This window comes from Lonchura striata, chromosome 4, assembly GCF_046129695.1.
Source record: "Lonchura striata isolate bLonStr1 chromosome 4, bLonStr1.mat, whole genome shotgun sequence".
NCBI classification, from domain to species: domain Eukaryota; kingdom Metazoa; phylum Chordata; class Aves; order Passeriformes; family Estrildidae; genus Lonchura; species Lonchura striata.
The window spans coordinates 24,041,231-24,058,962 of NC_134606.1; the positions used below are offsets into that span (position 1 = coordinate 24,041,231).

Below are 17,732 nucleotides of genomic sequence, written 5' to 3' on the forward strand. Positions count from 1 at the left end.
CTGAAAAATAAGCTTTTAGGATGTGGACAAGAATTTAGGAGCAGACTCAAACACTTCTCTCTTAGGGTATAGGTCCTACTTTAACAACTCAAATTACTAATCCAGCTCCCTTTTACAGAAGGACAAGTGACTGGTGCTCTTACAAAGTATTTTAGACTATATATGTGAACAGGCAGTGAAAATTCAGACCATTTTGTAGTTCAATGCCTACAAAATTTTCCATTGAAATGGAAAGATTTAGGTCCCCAGCCTGTCTAAAATGAGATGGATCTCAACACAGATCCTTGTATTTCTAAGCTTTCCAACCATGTAATGCCAAAATATGGACATGAGCACAATCACTTTCTGCTGTGTGTGCTTCAAACTGAACTTGGTGCAGTTTGCACACCTCAAGTAAGCCATGGCAGAGTGAACCCCAGCAGCTGAACTGTGCAGCTCAGACCCAGTGTGAGTGTGCCCAGAAGCCTGCTCATGTTTGGGGTTATGCTTTATATGGGTCTCAACATGATCATGGCTATTCATCTGATAGGTCAGGCAAAGGAAATAGGAACAAAATGGTAAATTCCAGTTATGGCCATGAACAGCCTAGGGAAAGGGGAAAAATAACCTCTCCATAGTCCAAAGTTTATGGAGTAAAAAAAGTCATTACAGCTCTAATTACTTAATAAATTAATTATTTTCATAGTATCACTTAAATTGCTATGAACAATAGCAATTTAAGTTTAAACACCTGTGACGGAAATTTAAATCTCAACTCCACACATCTGTTTCTTCTGCTTGTCTTGGTCTTTTACTGTTTCATTTGATGTTTCATGTTGGGTAAAATAAAATCTTATTTTTTAAAACTGTAAATCCCTTTTACTTAATATGAACCAGCTTATAATTGTAATTTTACATTATTACTAGTTATTACTAGATAGCAAAATGAGAAGTAGGAATGGGAAAATTTTGTTCCTCTGATGTCAAAGAGTGATTTTAATGACTTAATAAAATGAATAGTTTAATGACAGAGTGTATACAGTAATGGTAATTATAAAAATAAAACCAATCCACAAAGGAGTTCTCAATCATGAGATCAGTCTCAATCCCCTTTATAAAATAATGACAGCTCCTCCAGAATAAGTAGGAGACTTTGTATAGGCTTGTCCTACATGAGTGTGATGCTCTGTACAGGCTTAATAAAGCACAATAGTGGTCTATTAGAGATTCAAAGTTTTCACTTGTAATTTAGACTGATACATCAGAATATATCCTCTCAAGTCATTGTGACTAGTCCTAGACAAAAGATGTGGCCCATATTTAAACAGCAATTGTATCAAGACACAGAGTAGAAAAACATTATTACAGACCACTTCTAGTTTCTTATGAATAGTTTAAATGCCAATAAGCACTGGTCACTGTGCCTAAGTATCACCATAGAGCTTTACCATTTTCTGAATTAAAAAACCAATTTACATCAATTTCATATCAGCCCATGAATGCCTAAGGATAAAGGCTGTACTTTAGATTAGATGGAATATTTTCCATTATTTTCTTGATTAGTACTGAGCAGGCATTTAAAAACAGGATACATGTTTATTAAGTAAAGGCAGGTACTTTTAGTTATTGTCAGAATAAAAGGAAACTTGTTTAAAGTAACTTCCAGACATGCCTTTCACAGTACTATTTTCTAAACTCCAAGACAGAGGAGGTGTGGTCACAAAAGCCTCACAGAAGTTTTCCTGATGTAGCATTTCTGCATATTAAGCAGCAGCTTACAAATACTCATTGAGCTCTCTGCTCCCACGCCTGGTCTGTACAAAAAAACTGAAAAGAGAGACTCAAGACTGGCAGTTGTCCTTTCTGGAGACATTCAATGATGAATTTCTGCCCATTCACTCACAGTATTGACATGAGCTATTAACATCTCTGAAAAGTTTTCCGAACTGACAAACGTGGGGTATACAGGAATTCAAGTAGAATTTATTTTGTCTTCCAGAGGAGGTGTATATGGGAAAATAATTGCATGCATTATATATAAAGGGTCATAACAACCCATATCAAAATGATCTCTTTGCCCTTCCATCTCTCAGGAGGAAGAGACTACCTGTTCATAAAATCAAAGCCTTTGGATCTTTAGGCTACGATCTCTGTATCCTGCATTTAACTTTCTTTCTCTAAGTGGTATACTTACATCTGATTTAAGTTAAAAATTTACAATATATTTGCAGGTGACAATGACAGAAATCTAAGAAAAATAAGTTGATATGTTCTAAAGCCAACCTTTGTATGCTTTCCATAACAAAGTATACATTAATATTGTTTTTTTCAAATACTTCTAGAGCTACTGCTAATCAGCACTTCTGGAAGTCTGATCATGTAAATAGATACGCAGCCTTTGAAATACAGCAATTAAAGTCTGCCACTTCTACACAAAAAAGGACCTTTAGTGAACTTGCTTTTTCTATAGCTTCCTAATTTATATTTTTCTAAACAGACTAAATTCACTTAACTTGCTGCTACTTAAATAGAAATCTATTTGCAGTAATAACACAGTAAGGAGAGAAAAAAGAGGAAATTTAGAAAATGTAAAAATATGGTAAGAAAAATGCACTCTTTTGGCTACAACTTTTGTATATTAAAAAATTATTAAAGCATTTTGAAATATTACGAGTAACATCACATAAGTATAAAAATTGGAAATATTAATGTAATGTTTACATCAGGTTTAACAGAAAACCTGGGAAGAAAAAAAAACTGGAAGAAAAAAAACTTACTTCACAAGTTTAAGATACCAATTTGAAAATGTATTTTAAAAAACGATGAAAATTTAAAGGGTATCTATTAACCCTATTAATGTAAAAAATAAATAAGACTATCTACAAAATTTATTTTATGGTCACGATTTTCAAAAATTAAATATTTTTCCACATTTTTAACCCTAACTTTCATTGTGAAAGTTTGAATCAATTATAAATGCAATTACTGTATATATATATATACACACTTGATTATAAAAGATGCAGCAGTTGTTGGGAAAAAATTAAGGGAGGGGAGAGAGGAGCTTTAAAAAATTATTTAAAATATGTTCAACATTTTATGATTGCTGTGTGGTCATGAAAGGAGTGAAAACTACAATTATATGTTCTGTTCTAACCATACCTACCAAGAAATGTACATTTATTACAACACAATCCTCTCATATCACTGTATTTTTTGCAAGATTTCACTCCTTAAAATCCCAGGTGAAAAACTAGGTCAGCTACTTTCAGGAAAGTATTCCTGTTCTTGAACAGGAGCCTGAGGACGCATGGCCACCCCATTCAGCAAGGGAAAGGTGAAAGAATGGAAATAAACCTGTCTGTAAAAATCCTGGGCACTGCTCTGAGCAGCAGCAGCCCTGCAGTGCAGCAGAGACCTTCCAAAGGGCTGCAGACTGCAAACCTGACAGCCCCTGACCAGAGCAAAGAGCTGAAGCACTCGCATCTCTGGGTATATTTAAGGCAATCTTGTAACTGGATTCCCTAAGTACTGAAATGATGTTATATGTACAGCATTTTAATAAGCTAGCAATATTATTAAAACATTTAGTACTAATATTTACTTTGCATTTTTAAACAACTGGGTTTTTTTAAAGTAAAAAAGATTAATATTAACCAGCTTATTAAAAATTTCAAGATTCACTACTAGTAGGTATTTATTTAGTTAAAATACTTTTAAAAAATCATATAATAACCAAAAGCTCAAAATTAAGATTTTACTTTCAAGAAGCAATATTTCATGTATTGTAAAATTACCTCAATAATATAAAGGACTATATTCTTGTAGAAACAATATAAGATGCATTTAGCTACTCTGTTATAATTCCAGGCTCCATGAACCAACAGCAAGTTCTTCAAATACTTGAACTGCAAAACACATGAAAAATGAACATACAATTAAAACACACATATGTGAATTAGTAGTATTTTAAAATATTTTAGTGTAGTATTTTGCAGTGTAATGACTTACCTGAGCAATTGAATAGTCTGAAGAATTAGCAGCCTGCAGACCTTCATTCCCACTGATACCAACACCAACATGTGCTGTTTGTATCATACTAACATCATTTGCTCCATCACCAATCGCTAGAGTTACTACCTTGACTTGTTTTTTAACCATTTCTACAACTTCAGATTTTTGAAGTGGTGATACCCTAAGGGATAAAAAAGGAAACAGGTTTAATAGAGGACTTTCAAATGAATGTACTTTTAAAACATTATATTCTGTGAAAAGGTAATAAACTCAGGTCAATTAACATCCTGGTCAGCAAGGTGGTATTGTTATTGCCCTTCAAGGGTATATGCCAAAAGCACATTCACAGCAAAATTAATAAAAAACAATGTTTCTAAACTCTGGACTACTTAAAAGGTGAAGGAATATTCTATGTTGAGAAAGTCACCTTACCAAGTGTGTTAGAGAGAACTATTTAAAAATGTATTTAAAAAAATAAAGGAATGAAAAATAATAAAGCTGCAAATTGAAGGTGGCTATGTAATCACATTATTCAGTGGCCAGCACAACACATGCACAACTACTTGACTTCAGAAAAAGCTGCATGGGATGAGTACAGCCTTATGGAAAACCTGGGTTGAAAGTATCTGGGCAACAGCCCTTCTGAAAAATTCTGTGGTCCACCTATATGAAAAAAATATTTCTATGATCTTTTGGTACATGTTTTATTTGAACTTTGCTATTGAGATTTGTATCGAGACTTGCTGCAGCCAGCTTCTACAGAAGATTCCTGACATGAGTACTTCTTTTTCATCTTTTTAACTACTCACAAACAGTACCTTAATTACTTTTTAGACAATGTTATAGGGGCAGCTGGAAGATGGCACTGTGACTGCCTCAAGTTCATGGTGAAACCAGTAAAAAGTATTTTTCATTAATTTTGCTCATTCTTAGCTGTACATTTTTACTCCAGAATAAGCCATTTAACATTCTTCTTGCATATATTACTCTGAAACCAATATAGAGCTGGAATTCAGTTTGCTAAAGTCTTTAAGCCAAACATCTGCTTGGAATTAATAACATGCATAGAATTTTTTTTTTTTTGAAGAGAAATGTCTACTGAATATTTGTCAGTATCATCTGTGCTACAGCTAGTCTAAGGAAGAATTCACTGGTAATAAATGCTTCTGCACAACTCAATGCAGCCAGCAAAATTAAAAGAAAGTGGTGTAATTTGTACTTCTAGAACGAAAGAGAATTTGAGATGTTTACTGCCTTTATATGGATGAAGAAAGACCTTACATTTTTGTTAAGTCTGGGTTATATATATATTTATATAAATATAAATATATATATATTTAAATTTTAAAAAACATCATTTAAAACTTCTTATTTTCAAGCTCATAAACAAGGAAACGAAGTTTTTGTTACTAAAGACAGAGCATTTAACAGAAACAAGTATTTTAGCAGAATTTTGACTTTTGAGAAACATGGGATATTAAATATATTAATATTAAAACAGTAAGTTTTACAAGCAAGCATTTTAGTTTTAAACCTGTAGCCAATTTTTAAGCAACCACAAAGTATGTCAGACATATATCTAGATATGCATTGAAATCAACTGACCTAAGGATATTATAGTAGTGTAAAATGAAGAAATGGCAGAGAATACTACTAGAGCAGAAACTTTCATTTTGCACTTTGCTGTTTCTTTACAAAAATGCCAACACTAAAATACAGATTTATGTACAGAATACCCCTCAATGTTTCCCCAGTTCAACAGAAACAGAAAAATTATCTCTTCAAATGGCATAAAACACAATCATGGAAAGAGAAGAAAAAGAAATATAGCTTTAAAGGATCAGTTTTACATGCATCTCGTGCTTGTTACTGTACTGAGCAACCTAACCTAGCAGAACAAGCACAATACTCCAGCTTATCTGTCAGAAAGACTACTGACATCAGGAAGGTATTTATATACAGTATAAACTGTTCATCAGAGTAACTTCTCAGTTTAGCAGACAGTAAAATCTTAGTTTGAAATTCGAACTGTTTCAGGCTGAACCATGTCTACAATGCTTAAACACAAAAACATTAGTTGAAAAATCCCTTGGTAGCATGACATTGCTTTTCAGAAGGGATGGAACAACTAGAACCCTGGTGATTATTTGGATATCACACTATTGCTTCCTTTTCTGTGTCCTTTTGCAAAGCAGAAAAATAGTTCCATTTTGAACAGAGTTTTTCAGATTAAGCTGATTTATTTTAATGGAACAATGGTAGTTTATAGATGTAATAGATGATATTTACAGGAAAGGATGGAAGGGTTCATTGTATAAACAAACCCTATAATAATGATTAAAAAAGGCATTTTCACCAGCCTCAGGTAATAAAAAGCATGCTGGGTAGTACCTTTAACATTTTTGTGCCCTTCTTATACAGTGTAATCCACATTTTACAGAAAACCAGCCTGTGGAGAAAGATCCACAGTCCACTCTAGATATGCTAAAACCTGTGGTTAACTGTAATATCAATTCAAAGTCAAGATTAGTGTCTCAACCTTATTGAGACTACTCGCAATGGATTACAAATTATATTCCTGGAAATATGCAGTCTGAGTGACTCTGACAAGTACACTTTGTTGCAGACTGCTCTACAGTGCTATTTCACTTGAATAGCACTATTTCATAACTTCAGTTTATTTTTATATATCAATAAAAATAGCATGGAGAAAGAATAACATAAACCTTACCTGCAACAAATAACAGCTTTACATGACAAAGCCAAATCCAGGAAATACTGTCTTACTCCAAATGTCAAAGCATACTTCAGAGATTTACCGTCAATGATGAGAGCAAAATCATTTTCCTTCCTTAAAGCATCACCAAGAGTACTGCAATGATGGCTAAGTGTCTCTCTTGTTCCCTGTTGCACAAAAAAATGGCGTCCATTATTTTTAGTTCTTAATATTGTTAAATCCAAATTCTTCAGTGTGATCAGAAACACTGGCACTTTGGTTTTTGAGGAAGGTGCCATTTGCTTCTGCTATCAAATATTATAAAGTGAAATAATATAAAGGTGAAATATTATAAAGTGAAAATAATAAACTGAAGATAAATTTGCAATGGTAGCACTATTAGAAACACAGTAGAAAAATGCTGTGTAGGATTGCTCTTTCACTCTGCCAAAAAAGAAGTGTATAAATTGCAGTGGAACTTTTAATGCTCTTTGGACAGCAACAATAGTTGCATAAATATTTGCCAGAAGACACAGGGATACAGAAAACTAATATAATACAAACGTTGACTCACATATAGAGGGATACTAGAATTTACTATTATACAAAATGTTCCTAAATGTTTGAGAAAAAGGAAACACAGATAATTAGTGATATAAATATATGCATTATAGTTGATAATTCTATCACATTAAATTAATATTTTAAGACAATTTAACAATTATAACATAAAGAACATGTTATACAAAGGAACATATTTTTCAATTATTTTTCAATTCCTAATGACAGTTGGAATCAAACCTACAGAAGTCACTATTTTGTGATCTACTACTGAGAACTTCAGATTACATTCAGTAGACAATACATTCATATGCATTTATTTACACAGCAGCCTGCTTTGGGAAGGTCACTGACATCTAGTTAGCTACAGTGCAGCTCTACCACGGAGTGTCGTGAAGGATGGAAAATATTGCTTGTTGCCCTTCTTTCTTTTTGAAAGACCTTTACAGAGCTGTACAACATACTTTTCTTCTGTTTCCTGCTTCAAAGCCCAGAAGTAAAAAATATTTTAGAGGAGAAAGGAAGATGAGAAAACGTCTCTCTTCTGCTTGTAAAATACTGACTTTGGAAGCTAGTGACATCCTATGACAACATGTTCCCATATTTTTTTACAAGTTTACCAACCAAATAACTATGCTACTTCAGTGATGTCAGGCATACATAAACAAAATTTGGTGTAGCCACCTAAAAGTAAAACACTGAACTATTTAAAAATCTCAAAACCCTCTGAAATGAAATTAAAGATACTGTTTTGCCTTTTCAACTCAACTTACTCCTCCCATTTCCACACATTGTTATTAATTGTTTTTTGAATGTTTTGCTACTGGCCTTCTAAAGTCATTGGTTAATCTAGAATGCAATTAGGCTGTTGGGGAATTGTGCACTTGTTTCCTGGCTCTCACCCACTAGAAACTGTGACAGAAATGAAGTTACACTGTTTAAAATTACATGTTAAAAAGTCTTTAAAATGACAACAGTAACTATTTTCCAGAACCTCTTCTCTAATTAAGAAATATTGCAACATAAAGGAAGTATCATTTTTTCTCATCTCTGAGGACTATTTAATTTCTAACAAAGTTTAAACAACACATGAATAGTCATATTCCTTCCATCTACTGTTTCTTCTGTGTAATGAAATCCCCATAATCCAATAGCAAATGGTCTCTACCACTTAGATATGTAACTATATAGACCCCAGTGGAATCCACCTGAGGGTGCTGAGGGAGCTGGTGGAATAGCTCGAGGCTCTTCCACATCCAACATTTTTCATCAGTCCTGGTTAACCTTGGAGGTGCCATGTAGCTGGAGGTTTGCCAATGTGATGTCCACCTACAAGAAGAACCAGGAGGATCTGGGAGAACTACAGGGCTAGCAGCCAGGGAAGGTCATGGAACAGATCATCTTGAGTGTCATCATAAGGTATGTGTAGGTCAACCAGGGGATCAGGCCCAGCCAGCATGAGTTTAGGGAAGGCAGATCCTGCGTGATCAACCTGATCTCCTTCTCTGACAAGGTGACACGAATAGTGGATGAGGAAAAGCTGTAGTCTACCTGTACTTCAGTAAAGCCTTTGTCTCTCAAGCCATTCTCCTGGAAAAACTGGCTTATAGTGACTCAGATGGGTGCATTGTTTACTGGGTATGAACTGTAAAACCAGCATATCTGGGTGCTGTTGACAGCCAGCTGAACAGGAGCTAGTGTATGCCCAGGTGGCCAAGAAGGTCAGTGGCATCCTGGCCTGTGTCAGCAACAGTGTGGCCAGAAGGACCAGGGCAGTGATTGTCCCCCTCTATTCAGCACTGGTGAGGCCACACCTCAAGTCCTGTGTTCAGTTCTGGGCCCCTCATGACAAGAAAGACATTGAGATATCAGCCCATGTCCAGAGAATGGTAACGGAGCTGGGGAAGGGTCTGGAGCAGAAGAGGGAGCTTGGATTGCGTAGCCTGGAGAAGAGGAGGCTCAGGGAGGACCTTACTGTTCTTTACAACTGCATGAAAGGAGCCTGTAGTGAGATGAGGGGACAGTCTCTTCTTTCATGCAACCAGCCACAGACAAGAGGATATAGTCTCAAGTTTTGCCAGGGAGGTTTAGATTAGATATAAGAAAAACTTTACCGAAAAGGTGCTCAGACATTGGAACAGGCTTCCCAGGGAAATGGTGGAGTCACTATGCACAGAAGTACTTAAAATGCTTGTGGATGTGGCACTTGGGGATATTGTTTAGTGGTGAACTCTTTTGCTTAAACTGATCTTCATTTTTTATCAGAAGCAGACATGCCAACAAGTAGCTCCAAGAATACTGCATTTTAAAGAAAAAACCTCATACCCCAAGACAAAACAAAACTCAAATTGTAAAATTGTTGAATTTAAAATTCCTTTGTGGGCATAGTCCCTGTGCTGCAATCACATGCCACAGATTAAATGCAGCATAAAAATATCCCTTTTTAAATACTTTGCGTATTTCAATGAAATATTTTTCAATAAAACTGAATGGCAATCAAACTTTTCTAGTTGTAGTTTAAATTCACAAATAAAAGAATAAAGGCTACGTGGACATCTGTCTATGATTAACAGTACTATAGTGAAATTTAGCAGTCCATTAGGTCAATATGAAGACAAATAAAATCCAGTGCTCTTGTACGCAACTATAAGAACTGACTAACAAACCCCACATTTTGCTTGTGAAGCTAAGCTAAGATGTTCATGGGACTAGAGCCCCCAAACAATGTTCTAAAGAGTTGAGATACCTAAATACTTTCAGTTCTATACCAGCTAATGTTGTGGACTGAGGAGGTGGATGGGGTTGAGATATTTTACTTGTAATTTCAAGAATAAGGATATTTGTTCAAATAAAAAAGGATATTTTATTTTAGCATATTCTTTGTAAGCTCAGTTGACAGAGCAGGGATACAGTCTGAACAAATATATTGTATTCTAACTTCCTCTGTCTTGCATGCTTAAGTCGTAACAATGATCAAATTGATGAGGTATTTGTTTTGCTACACCTTTTTTTTTACATGTCTGTGAGACAGGGGACTCTGAATGTCCATGAAGGGATTAGATTTGAGCAAGCTGTGTTTTAGGAAAAGCCACTGGTATGCAATGGACAAATACTACTATTTTAACAGCAAGGGGAAGAAGCATTCACTTAATGCCACTGTTATCAGTGCAAGGTTTCAGTGTTTTTCACAAGAGTATGCAGACCAAGAAAAGCCAATCTCCCTAATGCCACTGAACCTATAAACATCTTTATATAACAAGAGGCTACACTTCAGAAACAAGGAGGAGAGGACTGCCACAGAGCAACTCTTACCAAAGATCCCTATCCTAGGGTGACATTATGGTGTTTGTATCTCCAATCGAGTGTTCTGTTTATGTTTGATACTATGACTCTGAAAGTGAAGGTTTGTTTTGCCTTGTTATCAGCTGGTTCACCTCCCCCCATGGTCTGCTGTCTAGAAGAGGCTGGTGCTGGCTGGCTTGCTTTGCTTGCTTCTACTTTTGCCTTTGCTTCCTAGTTAGTTTAGCTAATCACTCCAATTCTTTCCCTGGACTGTTTATTTTCCTTTCCTTTTCCTGAATACCATCCAACCTGCTCCGGACTGGCACCTGGAAACACTGACGAGCACCCAGAGCCTGCATTTTGTGATCTGCAGCAGCCATCCCCAGTGCCCAGAGCAATCCCCAGCGACCACTCCCAGGAAAGACTTTCTGGATTTGTCATCTCTTCGGAGTGGTGAAAGAGTTTTGCTGTCATCTGGTATTGTTAATTTTCTTTTTGGTGCTGGGGAGTGCTTTGTTTGTTAAATAAACAGGTTCTTTTCCACTTCTCTCAGAGAAAATTTTTTCCCAAACCAGGTGGGTGGGGAGGGGCTGTGGGGGTTTGTTTTCTGAGGGCTCCTTCCAGAGGATTTTCCCCAAATTTGCCCTAAACTAGGACAATCCCAAATACACAAGTGCCACAAAACTGAGATCATCTTCTCCAAGCTTTCCTGGCTGCTCAGTTCCTCTCACAAAGAGGAAATTGGGTTGTCCAGCCACCCTCATGGGTGCTCAGAGTCCCAGTACAAGAGGTGGACCTATGCTACTCAAAAGCCAAAGTATCATTCCATATGATTTCCTTAACAGATAATATTCCAGATAAGTATTACAGTCTCTTGCCAACTGTTACTAGTATGCAGAAAGGAGAGAGGAATTGATCCATGTTTGCAACTGCACTGACTCAGCATTCTGCAGTCACATCAATCTGTCCCTCTCTTCATTTCCTGAGACCTGATCCACTCCTCCATTAGAACTTACAAGGTAGTTTACTCAAGGTAGTGAGTCACACTAGAAATAGAGAATGACTTGTCATTCCAACCACACTAGCAAGCAAAGGGTAGGACACAAGATACACATTCATCAAACAGTAGAATGCACACCATCATGCGAGGCAGACAGAAAACTTCATAAATAGTCTCTTGTCAAAATATTTGCATAGAGCTAGTTTACTCTTATTTTTTGAACTGCCTCTCAGACTACATTCACCTGCTGCTGAAAAAGCCATTATATCACCAAGATGAGATTTTCAAGTGACCAGTTTGCACGTACAAATTCAGCTGGCATAACATATTTGCATCTCCATGTACCCTGTATTATAGGTATATAAGGAAAGGATCTCTCCATTTCTATAGAATCTATAGACACTCCAGTTTGGAACAGGGAGTACACTGCAGCTATCATTGCAGCTACTACCTTTTATTCTGTTACCATATTTATATAAATTTACTATAAAAATATATTGCTTGATAGATATTTATTGAACTTTTGAATCATCACACTAGAAGTGGTTCATCTGTAATGCTAGTATAATGCGAAGCTCCTGGCTTTGAGCCTGCATGGATGAAGTCTACTACATGGAATTTGTTTGCTCGTGGTTGTGAAGTTCCTTTGTGTAGTAGCTGCACTGTGATTTCAGAAGATGTAGACTATTTTCCAGTTATTCAGTAACATTCTGTCACAAAGCTCATACAGTCTTCCAAGCATGGAATACTAAAATTAAGAAAGCAACCCCTCAAAACAAACATAAACAGCTTCCCCCCAAACCATGCTTTTGGCAGAATTTTCTATGTTTATCCAGATAAATATACACTCCAAATTATTTTTTACACCACTTTCACCATAATGTCTGGATATTTTAAGCAATAAAATAATGTTTCATTAACTGAGAACTTTTAAAGATTTTACTTACATCAAGAGAGCCTTCATTTATAACAATTAGTCCCATGTTCTTTCTCAAAAGTTTACAAGAATGACCTGTTAGAAAATACTTTCTTTTTAAAAATCAGTTTAATAAAATCCATTATAACATAATAAGGCATTTTTTTTTTCCTGTAAGAGACCTACAGACAGAATTAAAAATAAGATTTCCCTAGTTGAAATAAATGATAAAAAACTATTCTACTGCATTTTCTCAAAGTACATACAGGTACTAAGTCAGAACATTTAGAATTTCCCTTGCTGCAACTTCCAGCTGCTCTGCCTTATTCAGAGGTGCTTTAAAGAGAGTTAGAGAAAACAACAAACTGATCTCCCTAAGCCATGTCAATTTTTAGAATGCAACATAGATTTCATTCAAAACTTGGATATGTACATCTTTTCATTGTTTCTTTTATTCTTTGATGCATTAAATAGGATGTATTTTCTGTGTTAATAATGTAGGCTGCCCAGTCAAAAATATATATCACCATTCTTAATATAGTGGAAATATTGGTATTATGGGTATTGCCTCAAACCTGAAGGTACAAATGAAAATAACCTTAGATCAACTGTATCATGTGCATATGGAGAGTTCTTTAAGATTAGAAATAATAATATCCAATAAAAAGCATAGATACGACTAAAGTAAGGCTTTATTTTGGACATGTATCTACACTACAGCAGTAGTGCTGATGTGGTCATATGTAAAGACTATTAAATGTTAAAAACAGCTTTCATGTATAACTATGTAAAGATACAGATTTATTTGTTGAAATCAGTCTTTTTTACCATCCTTCATAATAAAAGGAAATAATAAAAATAAACCTTTGTTAAAATGTTACAGTACTTTAGTTTACTTTTCTTGGAAAGAAGGAAAAATAGAGAAAGAAAACTAACTACCTACATTCTCTTAATATAATAATATTAAGAGAATATTATTATTCTCTCTCACTGTCAGAAGTCAGTATATTCTTTTAAATTCATTTTGTATGCTACTATAAAAAAGTACTATTTCCTATTTTTTTGTCTCCTCTCTAATATAACTTTTTCTTGCTCTTAGTATTTTAACAGAGGCAGAATCCATCATTCCCTATCCTCCCCCTATCACTGACTAAAAAATAAGTTCACATTCAAATTCTGGAGTGACATATTATTTTTTACACGACAACCTTCCATTTTGAAAGAAATTTTACTGCATCTACTGCTATTATTTTTAAACCTGTAACAAAGACATAAAATAAATACAAGTATAATACCAATATTAATGGCAGTCTCTTGTTTGTCCCCAGTAAGTATCCAGATTTTTATGTCTGCTTTCATGAGTGTCTCTATGGTTTCAGGCACTTTGTCTTGTAGTTTATCTTCAATTGCTGTTGCTCCAAGCAGCTGAAGATTCTGTGAAAATAAAATATTTCATATATACAGGGTTTTTTTTTGTTTAAATTCAATGTCAATGTTCCATTTATTCTATTTAACTCTCTGTATTTATAAGAAGATTAATGCACTCTATACCCTTTAATCAGATTTGGTATCAACATAAAAAGAACTTCCAGTTTATTCCATGAGCTTTAACTTGGATATCTGTGTGGCTCGACAAAACTGCACAGTGTGACCACTCAAACTTCAACTAATTATCCACTCAGTAATTCAGTATCTTGTTCAACAACAGTTACCTTTTCCTGAGGAGTACCTCTCTGATTTCAAGGCTTCAGGAGTACTATTACCACGCCTTCTCTCTTTTAATGATTTCTCTTCACTTTGTAAAAAATACAAAACACCTGTAAATTTATCTTAGCATTTTATTCTTTATTTTAGCTTCCTATGGAGCAAATCTGCACAGTTTTTGTGAATACAGCCCTTTTTATATTTCCTATTTCCATACCTTTAAAACTAGCTAAATGTTCAAGACACCGTTATACATCTAATAGTGTGCAATCCTGGTAGCAGCATGGTCTGCATACTACATCCTGAGGAAGTACTTCTGCAGCTTATACACAAATTTGTAAAGGTAGCAGGGTTGTCATGGCATTAAAAAGTAACATAGTTTCAAGACTGTTTTGTCACATCCAAATAAACTGCTCAACAATGTTTATTAGTGACTGAAGCTATATACCCTCACCTTTCTTTTTCATGAAAAAAACACCATAGATTCGTGAGACTCTGAATTTTAAGTGAATTTTAATTTAAGTCAGAATTTTATATTTTATTAATTTTAAGTAAGAATTTTATACTTTCTGAGAAAAAAAAAAAACAACAACAAAATAAACCCTCCAAAATTTAAGTATCAAAATTTCAAGCAGTTTTGGTCTCATGAACTCCTTTTTCTTATACATTTAATAGTCATGGGACCTTTTTTTGTTGAGGAAGTCTTAACCTCATGCTTGGCTACTCGAGAAGCAGTGTTGCCAGAACTTAAGGCTCTGCTCTTGTGATGCTGTATCTAGGTGCAAGCTTGCTTTACAGGCCTTCAGTAAAACAGAGGCTGATAAAGTGGAACAAGTCCAACAGAGGCACACAGAAATAGCTTAGGGCCCAGAGCACACTATATTAAGAGCACCTGAAGAATTAGGACGACTTTAACAAGGGAAAAAAAGAAGATTAAGGGAGGGATTCCTTCTGCTAACTGAAGCTTGCAGAGCAGCCATCCTTCTCCAAAATGTATACCGCAGAGTGAAAGAGGAAGAGGCATCAGTCACATTCTGCAGCAATAAAAATTTTAATTCAGAAGAAGGAAAAAAGCCTAAGTTGAGCATTTAAAAAAATTACCTTAAAAAACTTCCTCCTTGTGGATACTCAAAACTTCATCAGAGTGTTGGGCAACCTAAACTAGCCCTGCTTTGAGCAGGGATTTGTGTCTAGATCACCTCCTGAAGTCCCTTCCAATCTTGACTACTCCATTGTTCCAAGATCATTATATAATGAAGCAGATGTTGTTTAGCTGTTATTACAGTTTTTACACTCTGGAAGAACTCTGAAAAAAGCTTTCCAGTAGTTCAACCCATAATCAACACTTTCCAGCAAGGTAGCTACTTGCTGCAAAAACTTTGTTAGATTAATTGTTTCCTTCATTTTGATTATTTAAACTGCAAGGACTACCTGACAGAACTGTCAGTATATTGCTAGATTTCGTTTTTCTATCTAAGCATTATTCCTTAATAGTGATTCACTTTTCATGGTATAGAAAATAAGGACAATAATTTAGAACCACTCTTCTGCTCACCCCTCTGCCCACCCCATCCTCCCTACAACCAACCCAAACCCCAAAAAGCTGCACATACTTTTTCAATTAGTTCATAGCTCTCCTCAAGTTTGAGTACTCTGTTTTGTATAGCTGTAGAAGCACGGTGATAGACATCCAACCATTCTTGATAATCACTTTCTGAAATCTCAGCCACAGCAAAACACAGAGTTCTTAAGCCTAGAGAGAAAGCAGATAATGATTCAGTATTTGTTAGTCCCTTCCCTGATAAGCTTGCAATGAGTACTTTTGAAAGCTGAAATTATTCTGTATTTTATGTATGCTTATGCCTGATTTCAAATTACTGCTGCACATCTTGAAGAACTTTAAAGATATACATAAAGTAAAAATGAACTATAAATAGAAATTTATTTAACAGAGTAACAGTTTCAAAGAAGCTGAATGTAATACAGGTGATGTATTTCACTGGAAAAATAATGTGTGTAAGACTTGACTTAAACTGTAAAAAGACATGAAGAAATCCCAACATTTGCTGAACAAGTATGTACATCGAAACATTAAAAGGGCAAAATTTAATTGCATTTCTGAGAAAAAGCTTTATTGACTTCTATGCTGCTATGCTGGAAAGAAGTAAATTTAAAATATATCAGCACAATGTTACAACTGCCCTCTTCACCCCTCCTCAATATTCTTAGGGAATTCTCATTTTAAATTTATCATCTAGAAGCCAACTTTGAATCCCCTCATTTAACTTTCCCATCTCACAGATTGTTTCAGCTTTCCAAATTCTTAAAATAAAATTACTATGTACCATTTGGCAATTTTACTTACCAACTTTTGAGCTGGTTGATGTTATTAACAGATTTTTTCCTTCAGCAAAAATATGAATTAAGCATTACAGCAAGAATTTGAGACGGCATGATGTTTAGAAATATCTATTTTTTGATGGCACACATTTTACACTCAATTTAAGTAGCTAGGTGTGAATTTTCTAACAGCTCATTTTCACATATAACCAGATTTCTGGAGAATATCACTGATGTAACTCTTTATATATTAGGCACAGTTTGGAGGCCAGTAGATTTGGAAGGGGGGAAGGCAGGATTAATGTAGTTACCCTTTGGTCACTTGCCCACTCTGTTCTAGAAGACAAATAGCACCACAACCAGGGATGGTTAAATGTGACCTTTATTTGGTCACAGGCTTCTAGAACATACAGCTCAGCACCAGTGGCGATTTTGAAATGATACAAAGTTGGGCATGAAATAATACATGTGTCTTAGATGTAAAAGTAATTTAGTATCTTCAGGATAAAAAATATGTGCAATGTGGGTATTCTGACAACTAAACAGCATTAGGAACACAGTGTCTCACCATCTAGACTTAGAAGAATAAACTCAAGGCTGACAATTCAACTGATTGTCTTTCTCTGCATAATAATGCTGAGATATACTTAAAAGGTCCAAAGCAATGAATATAGGTGAAGGAGAGGAAAGGAATCTGTGTCTAATAGTGATACTATTTGTACAATGCTTGCAACATATTTTCTGCAGACAATAAAATGAAGAAAAGAAATCCAAGTGTATGGAATGTCAGCAAATAGTTTTTTCAAGGTATTTGCTCTCTCTTTTTAAATCACTGCTTAATTATATTTTTTTAATTTTTAATATGCTTCTCTTCATTGTGATTGAAAAGAATCTTCCAAATAAAATGTGGAATACAAAATATCATTATGCCTGGTTGTTAACAGACTGGAGCAATACAGGAAAATTACAGAGGTTTTTTCTATTTATCTGAGCAGGCATTAACACTCAAGCTTAATAAATGCTTACATATAAATGCCAGCCATGCTAACCACTTCATTTTTGAACAACACACCAAGAGCAGGCAGCAAATGCCAAGGACATACTGTCCTGCCACATGAAAGGATATTCATGAGAAACTTTGCAACATAGCTGGCTGCAATTTAAATCTGAAGTAAAAATAAATACCAATTTTTTAATCAATTCCAGAGATGTGATTTTTT

At 35.0% G+C, this 17,732-nt stretch overlaps 1 protein-coding gene across 9 annotated transcripts in view; it reads right to left on the reverse strand.

Annotated features, from left to right (window-relative positions):
- ATP8A1 (ATPase phospholipid transporting 8A1) overlaps positions 1-17,732 on the reverse strand; it is a 105,594-nt gene that overhangs the window by 37,697 nt on the left and 50,165 nt on the right. For all 9 annotated transcript variants that reach the window (XM_021553948.3, XM_021553144.3, XM_021552349.3 and 6 more), the window contains 6 exons: positions 15,786-15,925; positions 13,764-13,902; positions 12,500-12,564; positions 6,725-6,897; positions 3,991-4,174; positions 3,777-3,887 (listed from right to left, as the gene is read on the reverse strand). In XM_021553948.3, coding sequence (XP_021409623.2) covers positions 3,777-3,887; positions 3,991-4,174; positions 6,725-6,897; positions 12,500-12,564; positions 13,764-13,902; positions 15,786-15,925 — 812 coding nt within the window. The remainder of the gene's footprint in view (positions 1-3,776; positions 3,888-3,990; positions 4,175-6,724; positions 6,898-12,499; positions 12,565-13,763; positions 13,903-15,785; positions 15,926-17,732) is intronic.